This window comes from Pseudorca crassidens, chromosome 10, assembly GCF_039906515.1.
Source record: "Pseudorca crassidens isolate mPseCra1 chromosome 10, mPseCra1.hap1, whole genome shotgun sequence".
Taxonomy (NCBI): Eukaryota; Metazoa; Chordata; class Mammalia; order Artiodactyla; family Delphinidae; genus Pseudorca; species Pseudorca crassidens.
This window is the reverse complement of record NC_090305.1, coordinates 76,896,371-76,918,020: the sequence shown is the minus strand read 5'-3', so window position 1 is coordinate 76,918,020 and position 21,650 is coordinate 76,896,371. Positions and strand designations below refer to the sequence as shown.

Below are 21,650 nucleotides of genomic sequence, written 5' to 3'. Positions count from 1 at the left end.
ATCCTCATCAGCATCATATGTCCTAAATTGTATATTCTAGAGAATTGGGACCATTTTATAACTTTTACAGTATAAACCCTGGAAGAGTGTAAATAGGCACTACATTTTTAAACCCTGTATTATGAAATTTCCAAACTTACAGAAAAGTAGAGAGAATACATAATGAACCCCCCCCCATATCCCCATCACCTTCCACAATTGCCAATTTTAGGCAAGAATTTGTGAGAGTCCGCCTGCCGATGCAGGGGACGCGTCTGGAGAATTTGTATATTTAGAATATATACAATCTATGTTCTTTACAGAACCTTTGGAAAATACCTGTATATAAAAGGATGAAAAAGTTTGCACTACCCAGACAGCCACTGTAAATACCTCAGGTCACAGTTCAATCTTAATGGAAGATTCTCCACAGAATACAATGAGTAAGAGTGTTTTCAGTAACCAAACACTCTGTCTGTATCTAATAGGCTGTGATAGCTTTCCATAACAGAAATGACTGAAGCGCCTATCAGGTAACTCTTTACAGTTGTAAATGCTCTTTTTTTCTTCTGTCTCTCTAGCTTAATGTTTTAATAATTGTGTCTTTAAATGAAACTACAAGTCCATATCCAGATATTTTAAAAGTCTTTCTTTTTAAAGTTCAAGGACACTTATAATGCCAGAGAGTAAAGAAAATTTGAATAAATATTAAGTGCACCATTAACTCAATATTATAATTAAACAAACTTTTTCATTGGCTGTGTTTGATCCCACCTGATAGAAGAGGATATTAGTGTATATTTTGCAAATTCCATAAATGGGCTTTCAGCATAAGGATAGTCAACTTGAGTCATATATACAGAAAATTAATAATCACCATCAAAAAGCATATTTCTTCTGTCCTGTGAATCTCAATTATACTTATATTCATTTATAACCCTAGGGTTTATGATTGTTCCTCTGAAGTAAATCTCATTGCACATGTATGGCAGCTAAGATTACATAAACATGGATCGAACTCTGTAGTTCTCTTTCTACAAATACTGTTTTTTGTTTGTTTGTTTGTTTGTTTGTTTTTGGCTGCTTTTGGTCTTCGTTGCCGCGTGTGGGCTTTCTCTAGTTGCGGCGAGCAGGGGCTACTCTTCGTTGCAGTGTGCGGGCTTCTCATTGCGGTGGCTTCTCTTGTTGTGGAACACAGGCTCTAGGCACACGGGCTTCAGTAGTTGTGGCTCGTAGGCTCTAGAGCGCAGGCTCAGTAGTTGTGGTGCACAGGCTTAGTTGCTCCCCGGCATGTGGGATCTTCCCGGACCAGGGCTCGAACCCTTGTCCCCTGCATTGGCAGGCGGATTCTTAACCACTTCACCACCAGGGAAGTCCCTCTACAAATACTTTTCAATTGCTAATTTTGACATTTGTAGGCTTTGAACCTTACTATAAGTGATTATAATAAAAATTACTGTTCTCTCTGTGAGAGATTTTATGTGAAAGGTGTAGCTAATGACTAATGCCCAAGGACAGACTTTTTAATCACGGAAAAGCCAGGAGGTATTTCTTCATTTGAAATATTTGTTTTTGTGTCTTTCTAAAATATGGACTCCCCGTGGTGAGATTTGAATTTGCATGAAAAGTGACTGTGTGTTCTTGAAACTGACTTAACAGTACTCATGTAAATTGTGATATTTTATTATAAATGCACGAATTAAGAGATCTCAGTGATGCTGCTACAGAGGGAAGTAGCTGCTTCCTGTGGATGCTTTCTGGCATGTTCACCCAAGCTAAAAAGGAAACCTTGAAACTTCTGTTTAAAGTGCATTTTTTTGAATGCTGTATAACTTGATCAAGAGCATTTAATGAAATTAATAAAACAGTTGTGTTTCCAAAAAGTCAATGTTACCACACATTTGCACTGTTCACTTTGTCAATTCCCAGTGCATGTCAGTTAATGACTTTTAGTCTGCAGAGGACTGTAGGCTCTGATGATCTTATTTCCATTAATGGGACCCCACTTTAACTGAACTAGTGAATCAGATCTGGTTATTGAAGTTGAGCATGCAGCTACTAATGACAAGTTGCAGTGGTCTACTAAGCACAAATCAAAACTAGTAATTTGCTTTATTGTTACTTTTGTTGTGGTCATCCATTTACAATGCTTGGAGTCAGTCTATTTATCTCTTGTAAAAATTAAAAAAAAAAAAAGATAAACACACACACACACAGACATGAAACCACCACAATCAGGAGAGCGAGCATATTCATCATTCCCAAAGATTTCCTCATAATCTTCATAATCCCTTCCTCCCAACCCCATCCTCACTGATCTGCTATCTCTCATTATAGATTAGTTTGCATTTTCTAGAATTTTGTAAATGAGATATAATATATATACCCTTTTTTCTGGCTTCTTTCACTCAGCATAATTATTTTAAAATTCATTTTGAGATAGGCACATGTGGTTTGTAGAAATAATTCGTTCCTTTTTATTGCAGAATAGTGCTCCATTGTGTGAAGGTGCCATATTTTGTTTACCCATTTACTTGTTGATGGATAAATAATACTGTTGTGAACAGTTGTGTAGAAGTCTTTGAATGGGCATAAGCTTTCATTTGTCTTGGGTAAATGCCTAAGAGGGGATGATTGGATCATATGGTAGCTTTTTAAGAAATGCCAAATTATTTTCCAAAATAGTAGTAACGTTTTATATTCAAACCAGTGGGTATTATTTCCAGTACCAATGAGTGGTATCTCATTGTGGTTTTTGATTTGCATTTCCTTGATAATTACTAATGATGAGCATCTTTATGTTCTTATTTGCCATCCCTGAATCTTCTTTGATGAAGCATCTGTTCAACTCTATTGTCCATTTTTAAACTGGATTCCTTATTTTCATATTACTGAGTTTTGAGAGTTCATTCTATATTCTGGATATAGGTCCTTTTTCAGATATATGAATTGCAAATATTTTTTTCCAGTCTATTGCTTACATTTTATTCTCATAACAGTATCTTTTGAAGAGAAGTTTTGAACTTGATCAAGTCCAGTTTATCAAATTTGCTTCTGTGGATTGTGCTTTTGGTGACATATTTAAGAAATTTTTGCCTAATCCAAGGTTATGAAGATTTTGTCTTATGCCTCCATGTAAAAAAAAAAATTACAGTTTTAGGTTTTACATTTAGGTCTATGATCCACTGAATTAATTTTTGTATATAGTATAAGATATAAATCCACATTTTTGGTTTTGGGGCCTTTTTTTTTTTTTAATTTGGATATCTAGTTGTTCTAGCCTTTGCTAAAAAGTGTCCTTTTCTCCACAGCATTTCCTTTGCACCTTTGTCAAAAATCAGTTGTCAATATACTTGTGGTTATATTTCTGGTCTCTTTATTCAGATTCTTTATTCTCTTTATTCTGTCTCATTTATCTATTTGCTTTTATGCCAGTATCATGATTTTTATTACTATATGTTTCTAAGTCTTGCATTCAGCTAGTGTGAGCCTTCCAGATTTGTCCTTCTTTTTCAAAAATTATTTTAGCTATTATGGACTCTGTGCATTTTAGTATGAATATTAGAATCAACATGTGAATTTCTGCTAAAAAGCCCTGTTGGGAATTTGATTGGGATTGTGCTGCATTTATAGGTCACAATTTGGGGAGAATTGACATCTGAACAATGTTGATTCTTCCAACTTCTTTTTTTTTAGGTTTTCTTTAATTTCTCTCAGCAATATTTTATAGTTTCAGGGTACAGTTCTTTTATAACTTTCTTCAGATTTATCCCTAAGTATTTTATATCTTTTGATACTACTGATAAGTGGTAAGTTTTAAAATTTCTATTTCCAATTGTTTGTTGCTAGTGTGTAAAATACATTGAAATTTTGTAAATTGATCTAGTATCCTGTAACTTTGCAAAACTTATTTATTACTACTAGTAGCTTTTTGTAGATTCCAGTAGACTTCCTACATAGATGATTATGCTGTGTGTGAACAAAGACAGTTTTACATTACCAATCTGAATGCCTCATTTCTCTTCCTTGCCTGATTGCACTGGCTAAGACCTCCAGTACAAAGTTTAATAGAAGTGGCAAGAAAGGATAGCCCTGTCTTATTCCTGATCTTAGTGGAAAGGTATTGTCTTTAATGATTAAGTATCATGTTAGCTATTGAGATTTTATAGATGTTCTTAATCATGGTGAGCAAGTCCCTTTCATCACTAGTTTGCTGACAGTTTTTATCAGGAATGGATGTTGGATTTTGTCAAATGCATCTTCTGTATTTATGAGATCATCATGTTTTTTTTTCTTTTTTAGTCTGTTAATATGGTGAATCACATTGATTGAGTTTTTAATGTGAAACCAACCTTGCATTTCTGGGGAAAACTCTGCTTGGTCCTGACGCAAATATCCTTTTAGTCTATTGTTTGATTCAATTTGTGTTCGTAAGGGATTATTGGACTATAGTTCTCTTTTTTTATAATGACTTTGTCTGCTTTTGGTATCAGGGTGAAGCTGGCCTCATAGAATGAATAGGGAAATATTTCCTCCCCCCTTTCCCCCACTCCTTAAAACTTTTCGGAAGAATTTGTGTTAAATTGGTATTGTGTCTTTCTTAAATGTTTTGTGGAATTTATCAGCGTGAGAAAGTTTTTATAACCTGTAAATTCAATTTCTTTAATAGATGAAGAGTTTTTCAGGTTAACTATTTCTTTTTGAGTAAGCTTTGGTAATTTGTGTCCTACAGGGTATTTGTCCAGTGCGTCTAAGTAGTTGGATGTATTGGCATAAAGTTGTTCATAATGTTGCCTTATTATCTGGAGAATCTATAGTGATACCACTACTATTCCTGATATTAAAAATATGTATCTTTGCTCTGTTTTCCCTGGTCAGTCTAACTAGAGGTTTATCATTCTTACTGATCTTCCCAAAGAACAAGCTTTTGGTTTCATTGATTCTTTCTACTGTTTTTCTATATTGTTTCATTTATTTTCACATTGATCTTTATTATTCCTTTCTTCAGTTGTTTTGGGTTTCATTTGCTCTCTTCTTTCTATCCTTAAGGTGGGAATCAAGGTCAATGATTTCAAACTTTTCTTTTTCTAATATAGCCATTTAGTGCTAGAAATCCCCCCATAAGTGCTGCTTTAGCAACATCCCACAAATTTTGGTATTGTATTTTTATTTCATTCTGTTCTAAATATCTTCTAATTTCATTTTTTCTTTGATTCATGCGTTACTTAGGAGTTAAGTATGTTACTTAGTTCCCAAACATTTGAGATCTTTCTGTTATTGATTTATAATTTAATTCCAGTGTGACTTGAGAAAATAATTTGTATGAAGTGATGTGTTTTAAATTTGTTGAGACTTGTCCTGAATAGAGTCTATCTCATTAAATGTGCCATATGCTCTTGGTAAGAATGTAAATTTTGCTGTTGTTAGGAGTATTCAATAAATGTCATTTGGATTAAGTTACTTAAAAAAAAAAAACTAGTAATTTGCTTAAAAATTAGGAGGTAGTTTTCCCAAGTGCCCTCCTTTCCACGCAGCAGTCTTACTGGATTTTTACTTCTTTTTAAATAAGGAGAGACTGACATCCATATCTCCTAACTCAATCGCAAACAGATAAAGGATCTAGCAAAACCATGAAATAGTAATCTAACCATAGTTGGCATTGGTGAGATCTTTATTAGAATTTCTTCTTTGGGTTGTACATTATGAAAGCAAATTTCAAATCAAGCAACAAAATCTACTGTGAAGTAGAACCTTAAAAAAAAAGAGAGAGAGATTCTGACTTCAGGAAAAAACAAGACATTCTAATTTCTTCTTTCTAAACTCAGATTTTTGGTAATCCTTGTCTTAAGATTGTTGGTTAAAGAAATGCCACAATTAAAAAATGGGCAGAAGACCTGAATAGACATTTTTCTTAAAAAAAAAAAAAGTTTGTAATTAAAGTACTTTGCATAGGATGTGCACTCTCAAATTAGCCGCAGTTTCCCCCACGTTCTACATGTGCCTGCTTGTCACTTATATGTTACCTGCCCGGCATTCAAGCCACTTCATTTTGTCCCTCCCCTGCTTCCACCACCAGTTTCTTCCCTCTGGAAAAGATTATTACAGCATTATATCCCATTCTTGATTCCTCAGGAACCCCATTAGTCTTCATCAAATACATTAATTATCATATTCATAAAGTTCTCGTACTTATCCAAATAATCACTATTAGACCCACTTTTCACATAGCAAAACAAAAGTTTTTAATTAGATAGCTTTACAAAACTGCACAGAGAATAAATAGTGGACAAGGAAGGAATCCCCTGCAATGCCCTCCTGGCCGACCAAAGGCAGTATCATGTGTGGTGAAAAGAGGACAGGCACAAAGAGGGCTTGGGCATTTGGGTTCTGAGACCCTGCTCTGAGTGGACAGATCTCTAAACATCATGAGCCTCAGCTTCTTCATCTGTAGAGGTGGAATAATATCACACAGAGTGACTGGAAATTTCATAAAGATCATGTACACATCATCATATCCATCATCCTTTAGACCTCAGATTGAATGTCATTTCCCTCACCCTAGAGACTAGATACCAGACCCCTGTTAAACACACTTTGAGCCTTCCCTTCATAGCTCTTACCACAGTTGTAATCATGTAGTTATTTATGACTTACTTGCTGTAATATCTGTCTTTCCCGTGAGACCCAGAGTGCCTTGGAGAAGGTGATGTGTCCACCTTGTTGCCTATCTTATTCCGTACTTAGAGCAGTGGCTGCCCAGACTAGGTGCCCAATCACTAATGAAAGAATGTGTGAACGAAGGGATAAATGATTGTGAATGGACTTCATAAACTGTTAAATGCTATTCAAGATGGAAGGTATTAATAGCATATTTACTCCCTACTAAGCACAATATTTAGCATGTTACATGCATTGTTTCATATAATCTAACAAAAATGCCTTGACTTAAGTACTATTATTATCTCAGTCTTATGGTTGAAGAAAGTGAAGCTTAGAAAGTTTAAATAACTTGTCTAAAATAATATTGCTCTACTAGATCAGTCTTTTTTGTGTTTTTGACATTCCTTGTATCAATGCACATATAATAAAATAAAAATTAATCCAATTCAAAATCTGGATTCTGGTAGCAGGTTTAATTCTGATTCGATCATTAGATAATAGATGTAAGTCTTGAGCATGACCCCTGAATGATTAGAGTTGAAAATTCAGCAGGTTTTTCTGGTTAAACTTTGAAAACCTTGCAAACTTAAATGACTATAATAGATAGAACATTGTACCTTGAGACAAAAATGAATGTTTATTATTCTAAACGATAATTAGAGAGTAGACCCTCAGGTTTTATAATCTAACTACAAATTAATGGTAACATCTCTGACCTACACCCAGTTCATTTTCCACAAACTCAAGAAAATGAAACGCCTAGAGCATGACTTTAATCTAATCTTGATTTTTAACCTTATATATATTGATATCAGGTCTTAAAAGAACTTCTTTTAGAATTCAAAAGGCATGCATTTCTGCTTGTAGTTTTCTTTCATTAAGATTTTTCTCATTATAGAAACTTCGTCCCTTTTATGTTTTATTTTAGAAACCAAAGGTCTAAGTTACTTTTCCCTGTAGGTTTTAATTAGGACCCTGTTATCGTGGATACATAGCATGATACATGTTTACAGATAATTATGACAATATGATTATAAACAGAGAATTACTCAAGTGAAACGGACTTTAAGAATGTGTATGTGTTAATTGTGCTAATAAGTTTAAAAAGCCCTGCTAATTAAAGAGATACTAAATAGTGGATTATTGTACACTTTGCTTTGTGAAAAAAAGGTATACTAAAATTTGTAAAATTTAAAAAATAGATTTTAGTTTAAACACACAGTGGTAGATTGCTCTTTAAAGAAATCCTATAGTAGATCCTCTTATAAAATACAGAATAACATCTTATTTTCTGTGATTCAAGGAATTACATCATATCAGGTTTAGTTGTAGCTTTAATAGCCATTGACTATCCAAGAGATAAATCAATGATTCTTGACTGCTAAGCAAGAAATTCCTCTAACAAGTTCAAGGTATTTAGGAATTTTCACTTTTTAAATAGCTATGAACTATTTAATATGTTCATTTTGTTGAAATTATAGCTGGAACTGTGTCAGTATGATTTTCTTAAATAGTCCCCCAAAAGTTTTCCTTTTAATCTTTGATACTGTCCACAATTTTGGTGAGATTTATCCATTGTCTACCATATGCTATGCTGGGCTCAGCAGATGAGTATACATGCAGTGCCAAAAAAATGGTCTTTCTACTCAAAGAAACTTAAATTGTTTGGGGGCAACCTGTATATAGATGAAGAATATGAAAAAACATAAAGGAAACTGACATAGTACAATGTTTGAACAGAAAGATATGCCCATAAGCCAAATGATTCCTGTGACTGGAAGTTTAAACAAAAAAAAACAAGAAGAAGAAAAAGGCTTCTAATCTGGTACTGAAAATTCCCATGTAGGCCTATGCCATGTCCCATACATACCTTTAGGACTCTCAGTGGCTATTTCTTTCTGGGAAAATCCACCTTTGAGAACAAAATCAGTAATCTAGGATTTGTTTTATTTGGTCACAGAAGGTACAAATGATGGGTCTGTAATAGATTTTTCCAGTTGTCCTGGAATTTGAGTGTCATTTCTTTCTATTGCTGATCCTGAGAGACTAACAAAGTTTTGTTGACTCCAAATGGATATTTATAAATGACTGAAGCAGATGCACACATAGCCAAGTCTATTTACTAGCATTAGGAAATCTCACGTGTAAGCTGAGTAGGCATCTGACTGTGGTGCCATAGCACTCCTGCTGTTGAAAGCCACACAGTTCATGCAAATATCAATGTCTTGGTCATTGTTGACCCTTCTCTCTCATCTCCCACATCCTGGCAGTTGTCCAGTCCAGTCTGCCTCCTCAGTTCACACATAAATGTCTCAGGTGGATTTTTCTTAAAAATAAGTTTTAATAGTAGTTAGAAATATTTAGTCATTTAATCCAGCTTCCCTTCTGACCCATTATACTTTATGATTCATTCAGTTTGCTCAGCAAGGATCTATTGCTCTGTGTCAAGCACTAGGCTAGCAATTCAGGGGTGAAAAAGTAGACCACTGAGTTTATATCTACTGAGGTATACATTATTAGAGAATCCCATAAACATATATGAAAGGGTAATTCTGACAGTTTCTGTGAGGGAAAGCTTATGGGACTACCTAAACTGGGTACTGTAATCAGAGAGGTCTGGGAAGACTAGTCTGAGGAAGTGATACATGAGCTGAAACATAAAGGCCAAGAGGGGAAGGAAGATCCTACACGGGGAACAGCATGTACAAATGCTCTGATAGACAGGAAGAACTGAGGAGGCCAGAGCAGAAAATAGAGGGTATTAAGGTTGAACTGAAGCCAGAACATGCAAGTTTTTGCAGGTAATGTTAAGGGCTTTCTTCTTAATCTTAAGAGCAGCAGGGAAGCCATTGAAAAGTTTTAAGTGAGGAAAAGGAATGATTCAATCAGACGTATGTTTACATAAGACTGTTCTGGCTTCATTTTGGAGAGAGCATGGGACAGGGAGCCAGAGTGGAACATGGTGGGTCACTTGAGAGGCTTTGTGATCATCCAGAAGAGGAATGATGTTGCTTAAATTATGGTGCTGGTGGAGGAGGTGGAGACAAGTGGATCTGGATTGGATATGGAGAGGATGGAGGGAGGTGTCAAGGATGACATCTAGAGTCTGACTTTTCAACCGGAATGGTTTATGGTGTCATTCATTAGACCAGGTTTTCAGTTGGTGTCTTCGAGACATTGAGGAGGAGCTGGTCAAGAAGGCCGCTGTATACGAGAGGCTCTCAGAAGAGAGGACTAGGCTAGAAATAGAAATTAGAGAGTCATCTAATATGTGAATCTGACTTATAATATCCAGAATAGCTTTCCAGACTTCTGGTTGAACATCTTCAAAATGACAGAAAATTCACCATCACAACAACCAGACATGCTTTAATTAAAGAAAGATGTTCCTTATGTTAAGACTAAAAGCTTTCTTTTAATTAATTTTTATTGGCATATAGTTGCTTTACAATGCTGTGTTAGTTTCTGCTGTACAGCAAAGTGAATCAGCTATACATATATATATATCCCCTCTTTTTTGGATTTCCTTCCCATTTAGGTCACCACAGAGCACTGAGTAGAGTTCCCTGTACTGTACATAGGTTCTCACTAGTTATCTGTTTTATACATAGTAATGTATATATGTCAATCCCAATCTACCAGTTCATCCCACACCCCTCCTTCTCCTCTTGGTATCCATACGTTCGTTCTCTACTTCTGTGTCTCTCTTTCTGCTTTGCAGATAAGTTCATCTGTACCATTTTTCTAGATTCTACATATAAGCGATATATAATATTTGTTTTTCTCTTTCTGACTTAATTCACTCTGTATAACAATCTCTAGGTCTATCCACGTCTTCGCAAATGGCACAATTTCATTCCTTTTTATGGCTGAGTAATGTTCCACTGTATGTACCACGTCTTCTTTATCCGTTCCTCTGTTGATGGACATTTAGGTTGCTTCCATGTCGTGGCAATTGTAAATAGTGCTGCAGTTAACATTGGGGTTCATGTATCTTTTTGAATTATGGTTTTCTTCGGGCATATGCCCAGGAGTGGGATTGCTAGGTCATATGGTAGTTCTATTTTTAGTTTTTTTAAGGAACCTCCATACTGTTCTCCATAGTGGCTGTAACAATTTACATTCCCACCAACAGTGCAGGAGGGTTCCCTTTTCTCAACACCCCCTCCAGCATTTATTGTTTGTAGATTTTTTGGATGATGACCATTCTGACTGGTATGAGGTGATACCTCATTGTAGTTTTGACTTGCATTTCACTAATAATTAGTGATGTTGAGCAGCTTTTCATGTGCTTCTTGGCAATCTGTATGTCTTCTTTGGAGAAATGTCATTTACATCTTCTGCCCATTTTTGGATTGGGTTGTTTGTTTTTTTGATATTGAGCTGCAGGAGCTGTTTGTATATTTTGGAGATTAATCCTTTGTCCGTTGCTTTGCTTGCAAATATTTTCTTTCATTCTGAGGGTTGTCTTTTCATCTTGTTTATGGTTTCCTTTGCTGTGCCAAAGCTTTTAAGTTTAATTAGGTCCCATTTGTTTATTTTTGTTTTTATTTTCATTACTCTAGTAGGTGGGTCAAAAAAGATCTTGCTACAGTTTATATCAAAGTATGTTCTGTTTTCCTCTAAGAGTTTTATAGCATCCTGCCTTACATTTAGGTCTTTAATCCATTTTGAGTTTATTTTTGTGTATGGTGTTAGGGAATGTTCTAATTTCATTCTTTTATGTAGCTGTCCAGTTTTCCCAGCACCACTTACTGAAGAGACTGTCTTTTCTCCATTGTATAATCTTGCCTCCTTTGTCATAGGTTAGGTGGCCATAGGTGGGTTTATCTCTGGGCTTTCTATCCTGTTCCATTGATCTATATTTCTGTTTTTGTGCCAGTACCATACTGTCTTTGTGCCAGTGCCATACATACTTGTAGCTTTGTATAGCCTGAAGTCAGGGAGCCTGATTCCTCCAGCTCAGTTTTTCTTTCTCAAGATTGGTTTGGCTCTTTGGGGTATTTTGTGATTTTTCACAGAATTAGAATAAAAGCTTTCTGAAGTAAATTCTACTCATTAGTTCTGATTCTGCCATTTGGACAGATAAAATCACTACATAATAGGACTTCAGGAATTTGAAGAAAACTGGAATGGTATTTCTCCCCACCACTTTGCCAGCCACCTTAGATCCTCTGTCCAGCAAAAATTCTTTTAGATCAACTCAGCAGTGTAGCCCTTGCCCATGTCTTCAGCTTCATCTATTACAAACACAGAAACAGACCCCCCAGAACACCTATATACCCACTCAGGTTACTTCCACTCAGATCTAAATGTTGGGGGCTTCCTAAGCATGATATGTTTTCACAAACTTTTGTGCCTTTTCTCATGACTGTTACATAGGAATGGTTTTTAATTCCACCACTTATAAAATTACAGCTCTCTAGCAGAAGCTAATGAGACCAACTAGCTAACCATAGGAATTTTTTTCAGGAGAATAGATCAGACAAGAAGTTGCCAGTAGCTCATAAATGTCCAGAACTGTAGGACAAATTTGGACTTACTCAGGGCCAACATTGTAATATTCAAGTTGGTCCTGTCTTGCAAGCAGGACATGGCAGAAGGTTTTCTAGGCTGTGGGCCGTGTTCTGAGTTAAGAGCCGTCACTCTCACCTGCTGTTTTAGTCAGAGAAGGCTGCCTGCACTCACACAGAACTCCACAGTCCTAGTCCAGTCAGAGTTCCTTGGGCATCCCTCCATATGGTCTTTCAGAGACTCGGGCTTCTTTCATCTAGTGGCTCCCAGAGGGGTCCTCCACTGGATCTTCTGCATCTTGTCAAGAGATGAGGGAAGAGAGAGCATGGGGCTTATGCAGGAAGTTTTAGGAGCAGGACATGGTTTACATGTCACACATTCCACTTCTCACGTTCCATTAACCAGAACTCAGTTACATGACCCATGTAACTGCAAGGAAGGCTCAGAAATGTAATTTAGCTGTGTGCCCAGAAGGAAAAGGCAGCAGGGTTTGGTGAGCACAGCTTCCTTATCCTTGAGGTGATACCAGTTTGGTCTCTTTTTCCCCAAAACCTTCAGTGATTCCCTGTTGCCTACCGAATTTAGAACAGGCTCTTAGTGACCCGAGCTAAACGGGTGATTTCATTATTCCCCAAGCATACCCTACCCTTTCACTCTTCCATGCCTTTATTCAGGCACTTTCTTCTGCCTTGGGCACCCTACATCTCTTATTCTTGAAATCTTATCAGTCATTCAAGGTCCATTCAAGAAGTCACTCTTCATTCCCACTGGTCTGCCTTATGTTGTAGTTACCTGTTTACTTGTACTATCACCTCCCTCCAGACTCCCTGAGGGCAAGCAATGTGTCTTATCCATTTTGCATCACTGACAACCTCTAGGAAATGCCTGGGAGTGCTCAATGAAATATTTGTTCAATGGAGTTAGTTTTATTTAAATTATTTCCTTAAAGAGAAAATGCTGTGTATTTTTCAGTAGCTTTCCTTTCTTTTCTTTTTTCCTATGAGGAAAAACGTTTGTGGTAGTGGTTCTCAGATGATACTGAGCAAAAGAACCACTTGGGAGTTAATCTTAACCACTTGTTAAGATTATAGATTTCTGTTGCCCCCACACACACAAGATTCTAATTCTATAGATCTGATAGATCTGATGTTGGACCCCAGGATCTGCATTTTTATAAGTGCCCTGGGAGAGTGGGAGGGTTAAAGCGGGGAAGGATTCACATCATATGACCCTTAGATTGTACTTTCAGAAATATTGCAACATGGTGTGTGTCATTACGCCCATTAATGGACTACTATTCCCTTCCTTTATCAAAACAGATCAGTTCATTAACAGAGGAACAGGTAGCATGCGGAGCGGTAAAAATCAAGATGTTTGTCATATTGCCTTTGGATCCAAAGTTCTTGGACCACCTCCACTCTCTGGCAGAAGAAATAACATGAGGATATTCAGTGAGGTAGGTGCGGGGTTTGAACAGCTTATGTAAGCATGGATGGCATGGGAAGGGAAGGGTTTTTTTCCCAATGCAGAGGGAAAAAAAAGAGGGAGAGAGACTACATGCCAAAAGCAGGGGGCTTGAATAAATTTGGAACAGAAATTCTGGATTTTAAAAGACCTCAAAACTGTTTTCTTTTCGTCATGTCAACGCAATTCACATTTTTGAGCATTCTTTTCATTAAATATGTGCACAGAACTTAAAGGCAAATATATGTGAGCACATTTTGTGGTCTCCTTCAAAAAGGAGTTGGATCATCACCAGACACCTTATAATGAACAGATTCTCAAATGTTATATTTTTATTTTTAATTTCCTCTGTATTTCTGACATACAGAGTGATTTTCATTTCAACTCCTACCTACTAAAGATGGAGTGTAGCAAATGAGCACATTTTAATTTGTGTCTATGAGATTTGGTTGTCTTCTGTTTTACCTTACATTATATTTATCTCCTATTTCTTTCTAATTTTCTACCATAATTTCCCTCTCCACCAACTTTTTAATCTTCTCATTTCCTCTAGTTCATTTTTACCTCACTATTTGTCCAGCTATTATTTCTTCTATATAGACTCTACAAGAAATAAATGCAATTCCTATATTTTAAAATATAGATTAATTCCTTTTCCTTATAGACAGTAAGATCTGTTGGGTCCAAGAATAACCAATCGTGCCAGCAGTCTACAGTAGAGAAGTGTGTTAACAGGGCAGAAATGTCAACCTTGCTGTTATCTGAGTCTGAGGCACAAGGAGATAAAGAAAATATTGGCCACATAAAGCATACTGTACCTATTCATGGTAAGAATCATGCATAAAGATTGATAGCTAGTGAAAACAGTGAGAAATGTTAAGATAAATCCATAGTTATATTCTTGACTAGATCTTAAGTCCAGAGAATTATCATTTAAAAATGAAAATGGTGGTAGATATTGAAATATGTTTAGAATTCTTATACCATATATTATCTTCTGGAACCTGTCATTCTGTTTATTCTGTTATTTTACCTTGCTGTAGAACCCTGTATTTTTACTTTCTGATAACAGTGAGAAAATAGTGTAGTATCCTATTATTGCTATGTCTTGGAAACCCCATGTACATTTTAAGTGTTCTTAGTTTTACCTTTTAATTAATCTCTTCCATTAGTAAAGTGCTCTTTATTTTCTCTCATTGGTACAAAAACAACCCTGTTGGTGAAGAAAACTTTTATCCCGTTTTATAGATTGAGAATTCAGGGCTAAGAGAGTAAGTGATTTGCAATTTGTAATCACTGGAAAGAATTGAGACCAGAACCCAAGGCTTACCACTCCCTGTCAGTTTGTCCACTTTAACTGGTCTGACTTTTGTGAACATTGAAAAGGGGAGGCATTTGTGTTCATTTTATTTGATTTAGAAATTAATGATCACTGTTAGAGACTCTATCTCCCATGGAGTGTAAAACTGAGATAAGGAAATAAATAACATAGATATTCAGTCCCAGTTTTACCACTGTCTGTGAGACCTTGATCAAGTTTCTTAAACCCTACGAGCCTCAGTTTCCCCATCTGTAAATGGGGATACAATTACTACTAGCACTAGTAGTAGTAAGAAATAACAGCTGCCTCAAAGGGTCAGTATGAGAATTCAGTGAGAACAGTCAGTCAAGCACATCATATTGTGCCAAGAATTTAAATGTTCAGAAAATATCAAATGCTGCTATGAATATTATTATTATTATTGTTACAGAGTTAAATTACACTTAGGAATTCTTCAAGATTGATCTCAGTTCTGCAGGGTTCTTTTGGAAACTACCCTCTAAGCTCTTGTTGAATCAAACTTAAATCTTTTAAAGGAAAAAATAATTTTTCTGTATTGGCTGTCAGTTTCATTTTTAAATATTTTTTAATATAGCATGTTGCAAGATTAACATTAATCTAATTACTTGTAGCTCTCTATATGGTTATATTACATGAATAAAATGTATTAGTAGTTTATTTTTTCTTTAACACCTTTATTAGAGTATAATTGCTTTACAGTGGTGTGTTACTTTCTGCTTTATAACAAAGAGAATCAGCTATACATATACATATATCCCCATATCTCCTCCCTCTTGCATCTCCCTCCCACCCTCCCTATCCCACCCCTCTAGGTAGTCACAAAGCACCGAGCTGATCTCCCTGTGCTATGCGGCTGCTTCCCACTAGCTCTCTATTTTACATTTGGTAATGAAAGCCTGATACAATTCTAATATTGGAATAGAAATAAACACCTATTTCCTATAAAGGAATAAGTTGTGTTTTTTATACAGCTTTACATTTTGTCAAAATGGTACATGAACATTCTCATTATAGCTATAATTATATTTACTGAGTTATTTCAAACTATATAGTACTTTCTGTTCTGGCTTTTTGTTCTTTGATATGAAAATGTACCAGCCAATCTGCATAGTATGCATCCACATCCTCCTCAAGAACCATCAGCTGATAAGAATAATAACAGGAGAAGATTACAGTTAAAAAGAACCAGCAGAGAAAGGACAGAGACACCCAGCGGTATGGTACTAATTCAATACTATCTTATATCTGTATATTATTCAGAGCAATGGAATCTCTCTCTGCAGGTTGTAAATTTCAAGGGATTATGAACCAGTTCATTTAAAATATAAATATCTGTTCTACAAGGATTATGGAAATCAAATTTTTTACAAAAGAATTGCTCTATAGCCCTAACAGAGATTTGTTGGATTAAATACAGTACCACAAAAATAAAGGACTTCCTACTTCTACTCTCAAAGGCTGAATAAGCTTAAATTATTGATTTTTTAAAATGGCCCAAATTTGATAGAAGTTCCTGCCTGCAGACTTCACTAAAATTGAACTTAACTCATAATTTTTCATTTTTCATTTATCTCTCCTCTTTTTAAATTGGGCCCTTTCTAGATTGTTTTTTACATTTGCTGTCTCTCCTTTTGGACTCCTTGCCATCTACTGTAATGTAGGTTAAAGTTTCAACTCTTTGTAACCAGTAAAGCATTAGAGAAATATAGTTGGCTATTATAGTTATTGCTTAAAATATTAGATTTGAGGCATGTATGTATAGATTTGTATACACATGCATTAGTCTATCCTGAATCAAGCCCAGAATGTACCATGTACGCACCTGTTAGCATAATTTCTCAAAAATGTAGATTTCTTGGGTAGGCCAAAATTCTGCTTGCTAGGTTTCATGTTATCATTATAAAATAGTAGATAGAAAAATTACTTCTGCAATAAGGCCTGTATCCATTTTTCTTAAGGCGCTGAAGAAAAGAGCTCCATTTAAAAGAGTTGAGTTCAGTAAAAATTGTAATTTAAAGAAAACACACTCCATTTTGTATGGAACCAAAGTAAAAAATATAGGACCTTTTAAAAATTATATGGGTTTTGGAATTCCTTTTATTGCGTATTGTAAAACTTAAATTTAAAATGTCCCCATGCAAATATCAAGGAATTTTAAGATGAACCTCTACAAAAATGCAGCTGAGTTCATCTTAAAATACTCTCCTGAAAAAGAAAGAAACTGCATATAATCTGTATTGTCACCTCTTACTTGCTTTTCAATAATCCAATAGAAAAGTATACCACAGTACCATTCTTCAAAAATTAACGTGTATATATATCAAAAGAAGTAATATAGAGGAAAATATTTATTCCAATAAAGGCAATTCTTCAGGAAATAACAGAAATGAACATAAAGCAACAACTGTCCTCACCAGTGTGTTCCAACAGAGAACAGAGACATTGAACCCCAGCTCTCCAGCACCCCAGTCTCCTGATCAAGCAGGTTAGCATCTTTATTATACCATAATTGCTAACGATTAATAAAATATAAATATGTTAAATATTTCAAACCCAGTCATTTTGAAAAGTCATGATGCAGTCACTTGCTAAAATAATCATTTTTTTCAATCTCTTTTTAACCCCAATTTTATGTCAGACTTTAATGGTTGAAGGAGTATTTTTATTTTCAAGTTTTAATGCACAAGCAGTCCTGTTCAGAATGAAAGTTTAAAACTTTGAGGTTTTCATATAACATTGTCACCCTCCCCGAAGATTATCTATTGTTGCACTTCTCCAATCCTCTTTATAATGGAGACGGTTGGAGAGTAGAGCACTGAACCCATCAACATATCTTGCCTAGCAGGTGTGTGGTGCTTTTACAAAGGCAAATTGTTTTTGAGCTAGGGAAAAAGTAAAATAAATGGAAATTGTTTGTAGGTTGTCAGTCTTATTTATGCAGTGTTGAAGCCTTCATTAAAATGTTAGGCGCAATTAGTGTCTCTAGCATAAATCTGACTGTGTAGAAAAACTAATTAGATGTTTAGGTGATCATTCTTGCATTTATCTTGTTTGCTGCAATATTGTGATTACACAGTAATTTACATATTTTCCTAAGAAAACACCAAATTATTCATTACAATTGATATGGAAATACTTGAGGTAAAACTACACATTCCAAAGAAGCATGTGGTAGTAAGATAATTAGAGTTCTTTTGGTGTAAGAACACTTCTTTTACTTTGACTTTTTGACAGTTAATAATATGTTTGGTGCTAGATCATACAAGTTGTTTAATTGCATAATGAAGATTCCCAGGACCTTTTCCTCCTGTTTTCTTTACGTATCCTTGTACATAATGCAACACATTGGTTTTTGTAATCGTATTCAAGGTTTACTAAGCACCTACTGTGTTCACAAAGCACCTACTAGGTGCTTAGCACCAGGCAAAAGTTTGCTGTCCAAAAGAGGACAACCCAGTGAATCTGTTCATTTCACCTGACCACAGCTAACACTGACTCAGGACCCTCCACATTTTCTGTGAATGTGGTCAGATTGGGTATTGATATATTCAACCTGTTATTGACCATTTACCTACAGAAAATATGAAAGCCTTGTCCCTAATAGATTTTCTCTAAGAAATGTATATTTATTGCCCTTTTTATAGGCAAGTTATGTTATATAATCATAGTCTTAGGTTAAGAAATAGGTGAATACAGTTGAGAAGAATACAATTCTATTTGTGCCATCAATATAATTTTTATTAAAGGTCTTTCTGTTTGCTTTCTGCTTTTGCTTTTGTAGTGTTAGCTTTAAAGTTTCAAGTGAGCAAATCTTAGCTCTTGGTTACTCTTCTTGTGATGATAAATATAGTTCAAGAGTCAGGAGTAAAATGACCACGTCTACGTTGTGGTTCTGCAGAACACGAATTCTTGTAAGATTTTCACCATTGACACAATGCAGCAAAAAATAAATTAAAAAAAAAAAAAAGTAAGTTGAGAAAATGCTCAACTTTTCCTGCTGTCATTCTAAAGAAGAAAGTAAGCCTGCTTTTAATAATGTTTATTATAGAGATTTGTTTTTTCCAGGTCATAGAATTATAAAGTCTATTTCAATGTTGAATAAAGATTAAAATTTTTTTAAATTTTGATAAAAATATATCTCAGTTGTAGTATATAGTATTTTTAAAGAAAACAATGTGCAAAAAGATTTTCATGTCAAAACATTCTCTCCTAAAATTAAATTAAAATTGAACATAAAGGTCCTTTTCACCAGCAGAATTCACCAGTCACATTAACAAATATTTCTGTGGATTTGCTATTGACAAGTCTAGCAGTTTAATCTATGAATTGTCCTGTACCGATGAGTAGAATGGAGAGGGAAAGACTGTCAGCCTTTTCGTGGTTTTCCTCTCCTCCATGTTTTATAATCTGAACAAGGCCCAGATACTTTGTTTAAAGAGCTTGTTAAGTACTCTGTCCCCCTGAAATTAAAAGAAATTAGTAACTCAAACCCTTTTAAATTTGGAAGATTTTCCCCCTCTGAAATACCAAATTAATGAGGCTGTGCTATAAAGAACTTGCTGCAAGACAGGTGATAATTATTTCAGACTTACAAATTTCCTGGCCAGTGTTTCAACTCAGATGGAGAGGAAGTACAAATGAGTTGCCCGTATCTGTAAGCACTATCTGTGGGTTAAATGTTTAGCAGGTTACAAGATGGTGGATAAATTGCCTTCCTTGGCTTTTGCATTATTTGATAAATCTCTGTTTCAACAAGAAGGAATGTTAACCTAACTACCTGCCTAAAATAACACTTGTGGAACACTGCTCTAATTTTTGTCATCTTTTGCAAATGTCAGATGAGTGGATATTTCCTGAAAATGATGACCACATCCCCCATTTGGCCTCCAGCACGCAGTCTCTACTTCTGGATGAAAACTCCTGCAACACCTCACACCTGTGGCTAGAAGCCAGCAAGAAAAATGAACATGACCAACAGACAGAGGAAACCCAGATTGTTCCAAAGGATATTTTCACTTTTTCATCAAGACCACGATCAGCACCTCATGGAAAGACTCAGAATATGTCCCCAGAGGGGTGCCCATTTATTTTGGATCTAAAAGAGGATACCAGTGTAATAAGGAGAGACACCCAATTGGAGGATGATTTTTACGGTGGTGATAGCACCGAAGAGGTACATTGCTTGATGAGTGAAATAGTTCTAAAGCACAGTTCTGTTGTCTCCAACTAAGCACTAAAACTAGTTGAAATGAAAGAGGGGAAGTCAACTGCTATTTATAAAAATGCAGCAGATTGCAATGTTAGTCAACAGTTGCCTCAGATTGTTATGGTAACTCTAAATTGCTGCCTTTTTTATTAACAGTCAGCCATTTTCATTTTTAATTATGGAAACCAGTTTTTGGTTTGATTTTCTTTTTTCATTTTAACCTTTGCCTCACAGAGTGAGAAATAATATGCAGTTTAGTTATATGATAGCGTGTCCAGTAAAATATTGAGAACACATTGTTCTAGATCTCTGGGGAAATTGTGTTGCAGTTGCTAAGCATTCTGAATTGACACTTTTCTGGCTTCCTAACTCCCCTGCCATCTTTTCACCTTAGACCTATTAGGACTCATTATTTTCCATATGGTTCCAGAATTTCAAGAGTTGTGCCAATTAAAGTTTAAATAATGAATCATGGATTAGTGCTGGGGCTTGCCTTACAGGAGGTTTTCTGTTTGCAAGTATTTAGAATACACCTATATCTCATAAATCAGTAAATTCATAAAAAGTTTTTTAATAACTAATTAAATATCAAACTAGTGTAGTTCTGAAACATTTGTTTAAAACTTAATATAACTTTTTCCCCATATGAAAGGAATTTATTTATGAAATTTCTTTAGCATTGTTCTTTAATAATAGGCATTTATATTTTCTAGAAAAAATAATTATCTTAAAAGCAGATTATAGTCAAGTTTTGGTTTAGTGAAATTATACAAATCATTTATATGTAGAAATTATAGAAATAATCAGAAAAACTTTTTTTGTATACTTAGAAAACTTTTTTTTAACAACTATATCTGATTAAGAATACCCCTTTCAACAGTGGGATATACATTAAGTCCACAGCTCCTACCTTCAGAGCCAGTTGAGAATATGGTGAGATTGTTCAGGCAGTAATTATGTTGTTTTGCAACTTTTAATGAGTTTCTGTAGCAAAGTGCATGAGGAAATACTTTTTTATAACCTCCTTACTTCTGAGTGTGATGAAACTATAGTCACACCAAACATAAACCTACTACAAACCCCTTTATGCATAAATGCATAAACAGTACATTTTACATGTGCTGTGAACAACTTTATCCCTTTCACCCTACATAAAATTAAGCTATAAAACTGTAAAATGAATATGTCTTCAGCATCTAGTATTGCCCCCATCCCAGCTGTCAATTCTTATACAGTATTAATTGGCTAATCTGATAAATCATACCATTTTGTTAATGGGGTAGGCCCATCCCCTTCCCATGTGTACAGCTTACCTAACTCAAAAGAATTACTGTGATGGGGGCAATGTCATGGCAGGTAGGAAATAATAGTTCTCTGGAAAACTTTTGAGGGAAGTATTATGTAGAAACAGCCCTTTAAATAACACCCCATGAGGAACTTACCTCTCCACCTATATGAAGGAAAAGGCTTGAGAAGAAGCAATAG

At 35.3% G+C, this 21,650-nt stretch overlaps 1 protein-coding gene across 12 annotated transcripts in view; it reads left to right on the top strand.

Moving 5' to 3' along the window:
- Positions 1–21,650, top strand: part of CFAP20DC (CFAP20 domain containing) — a 266,604-nt gene that overhangs the window by 150,043 nt on the left and 94,911 nt on the right. For 9 of the 12 annotated variants that reach the window (XM_067754984.1, XM_067754975.1, XM_067754974.1 and 6 more), the window contains 5 exons: positions 13,473–13,609; positions 14,282–14,444; positions 16,058–16,174; positions 17,322–17,444; positions 19,798–20,132. In XM_067754984.1, the coding sequence (XP_067611085.1) occupies positions 13,473–13,609; positions 14,282–14,444; positions 16,058–16,174; positions 17,322–17,444; positions 19,798–20,132 (875 nt within the window). The remainder of the gene's footprint in view (positions 1–13,472; positions 13,610–14,281; positions 14,445–16,057; positions 16,175–17,321; positions 17,445–19,797; positions 20,133–21,650) is intronic. The other 3 variants (XM_067754977.1, XM_067754978.1, XM_067754980.1) reach the window with 3 other exon arrangements.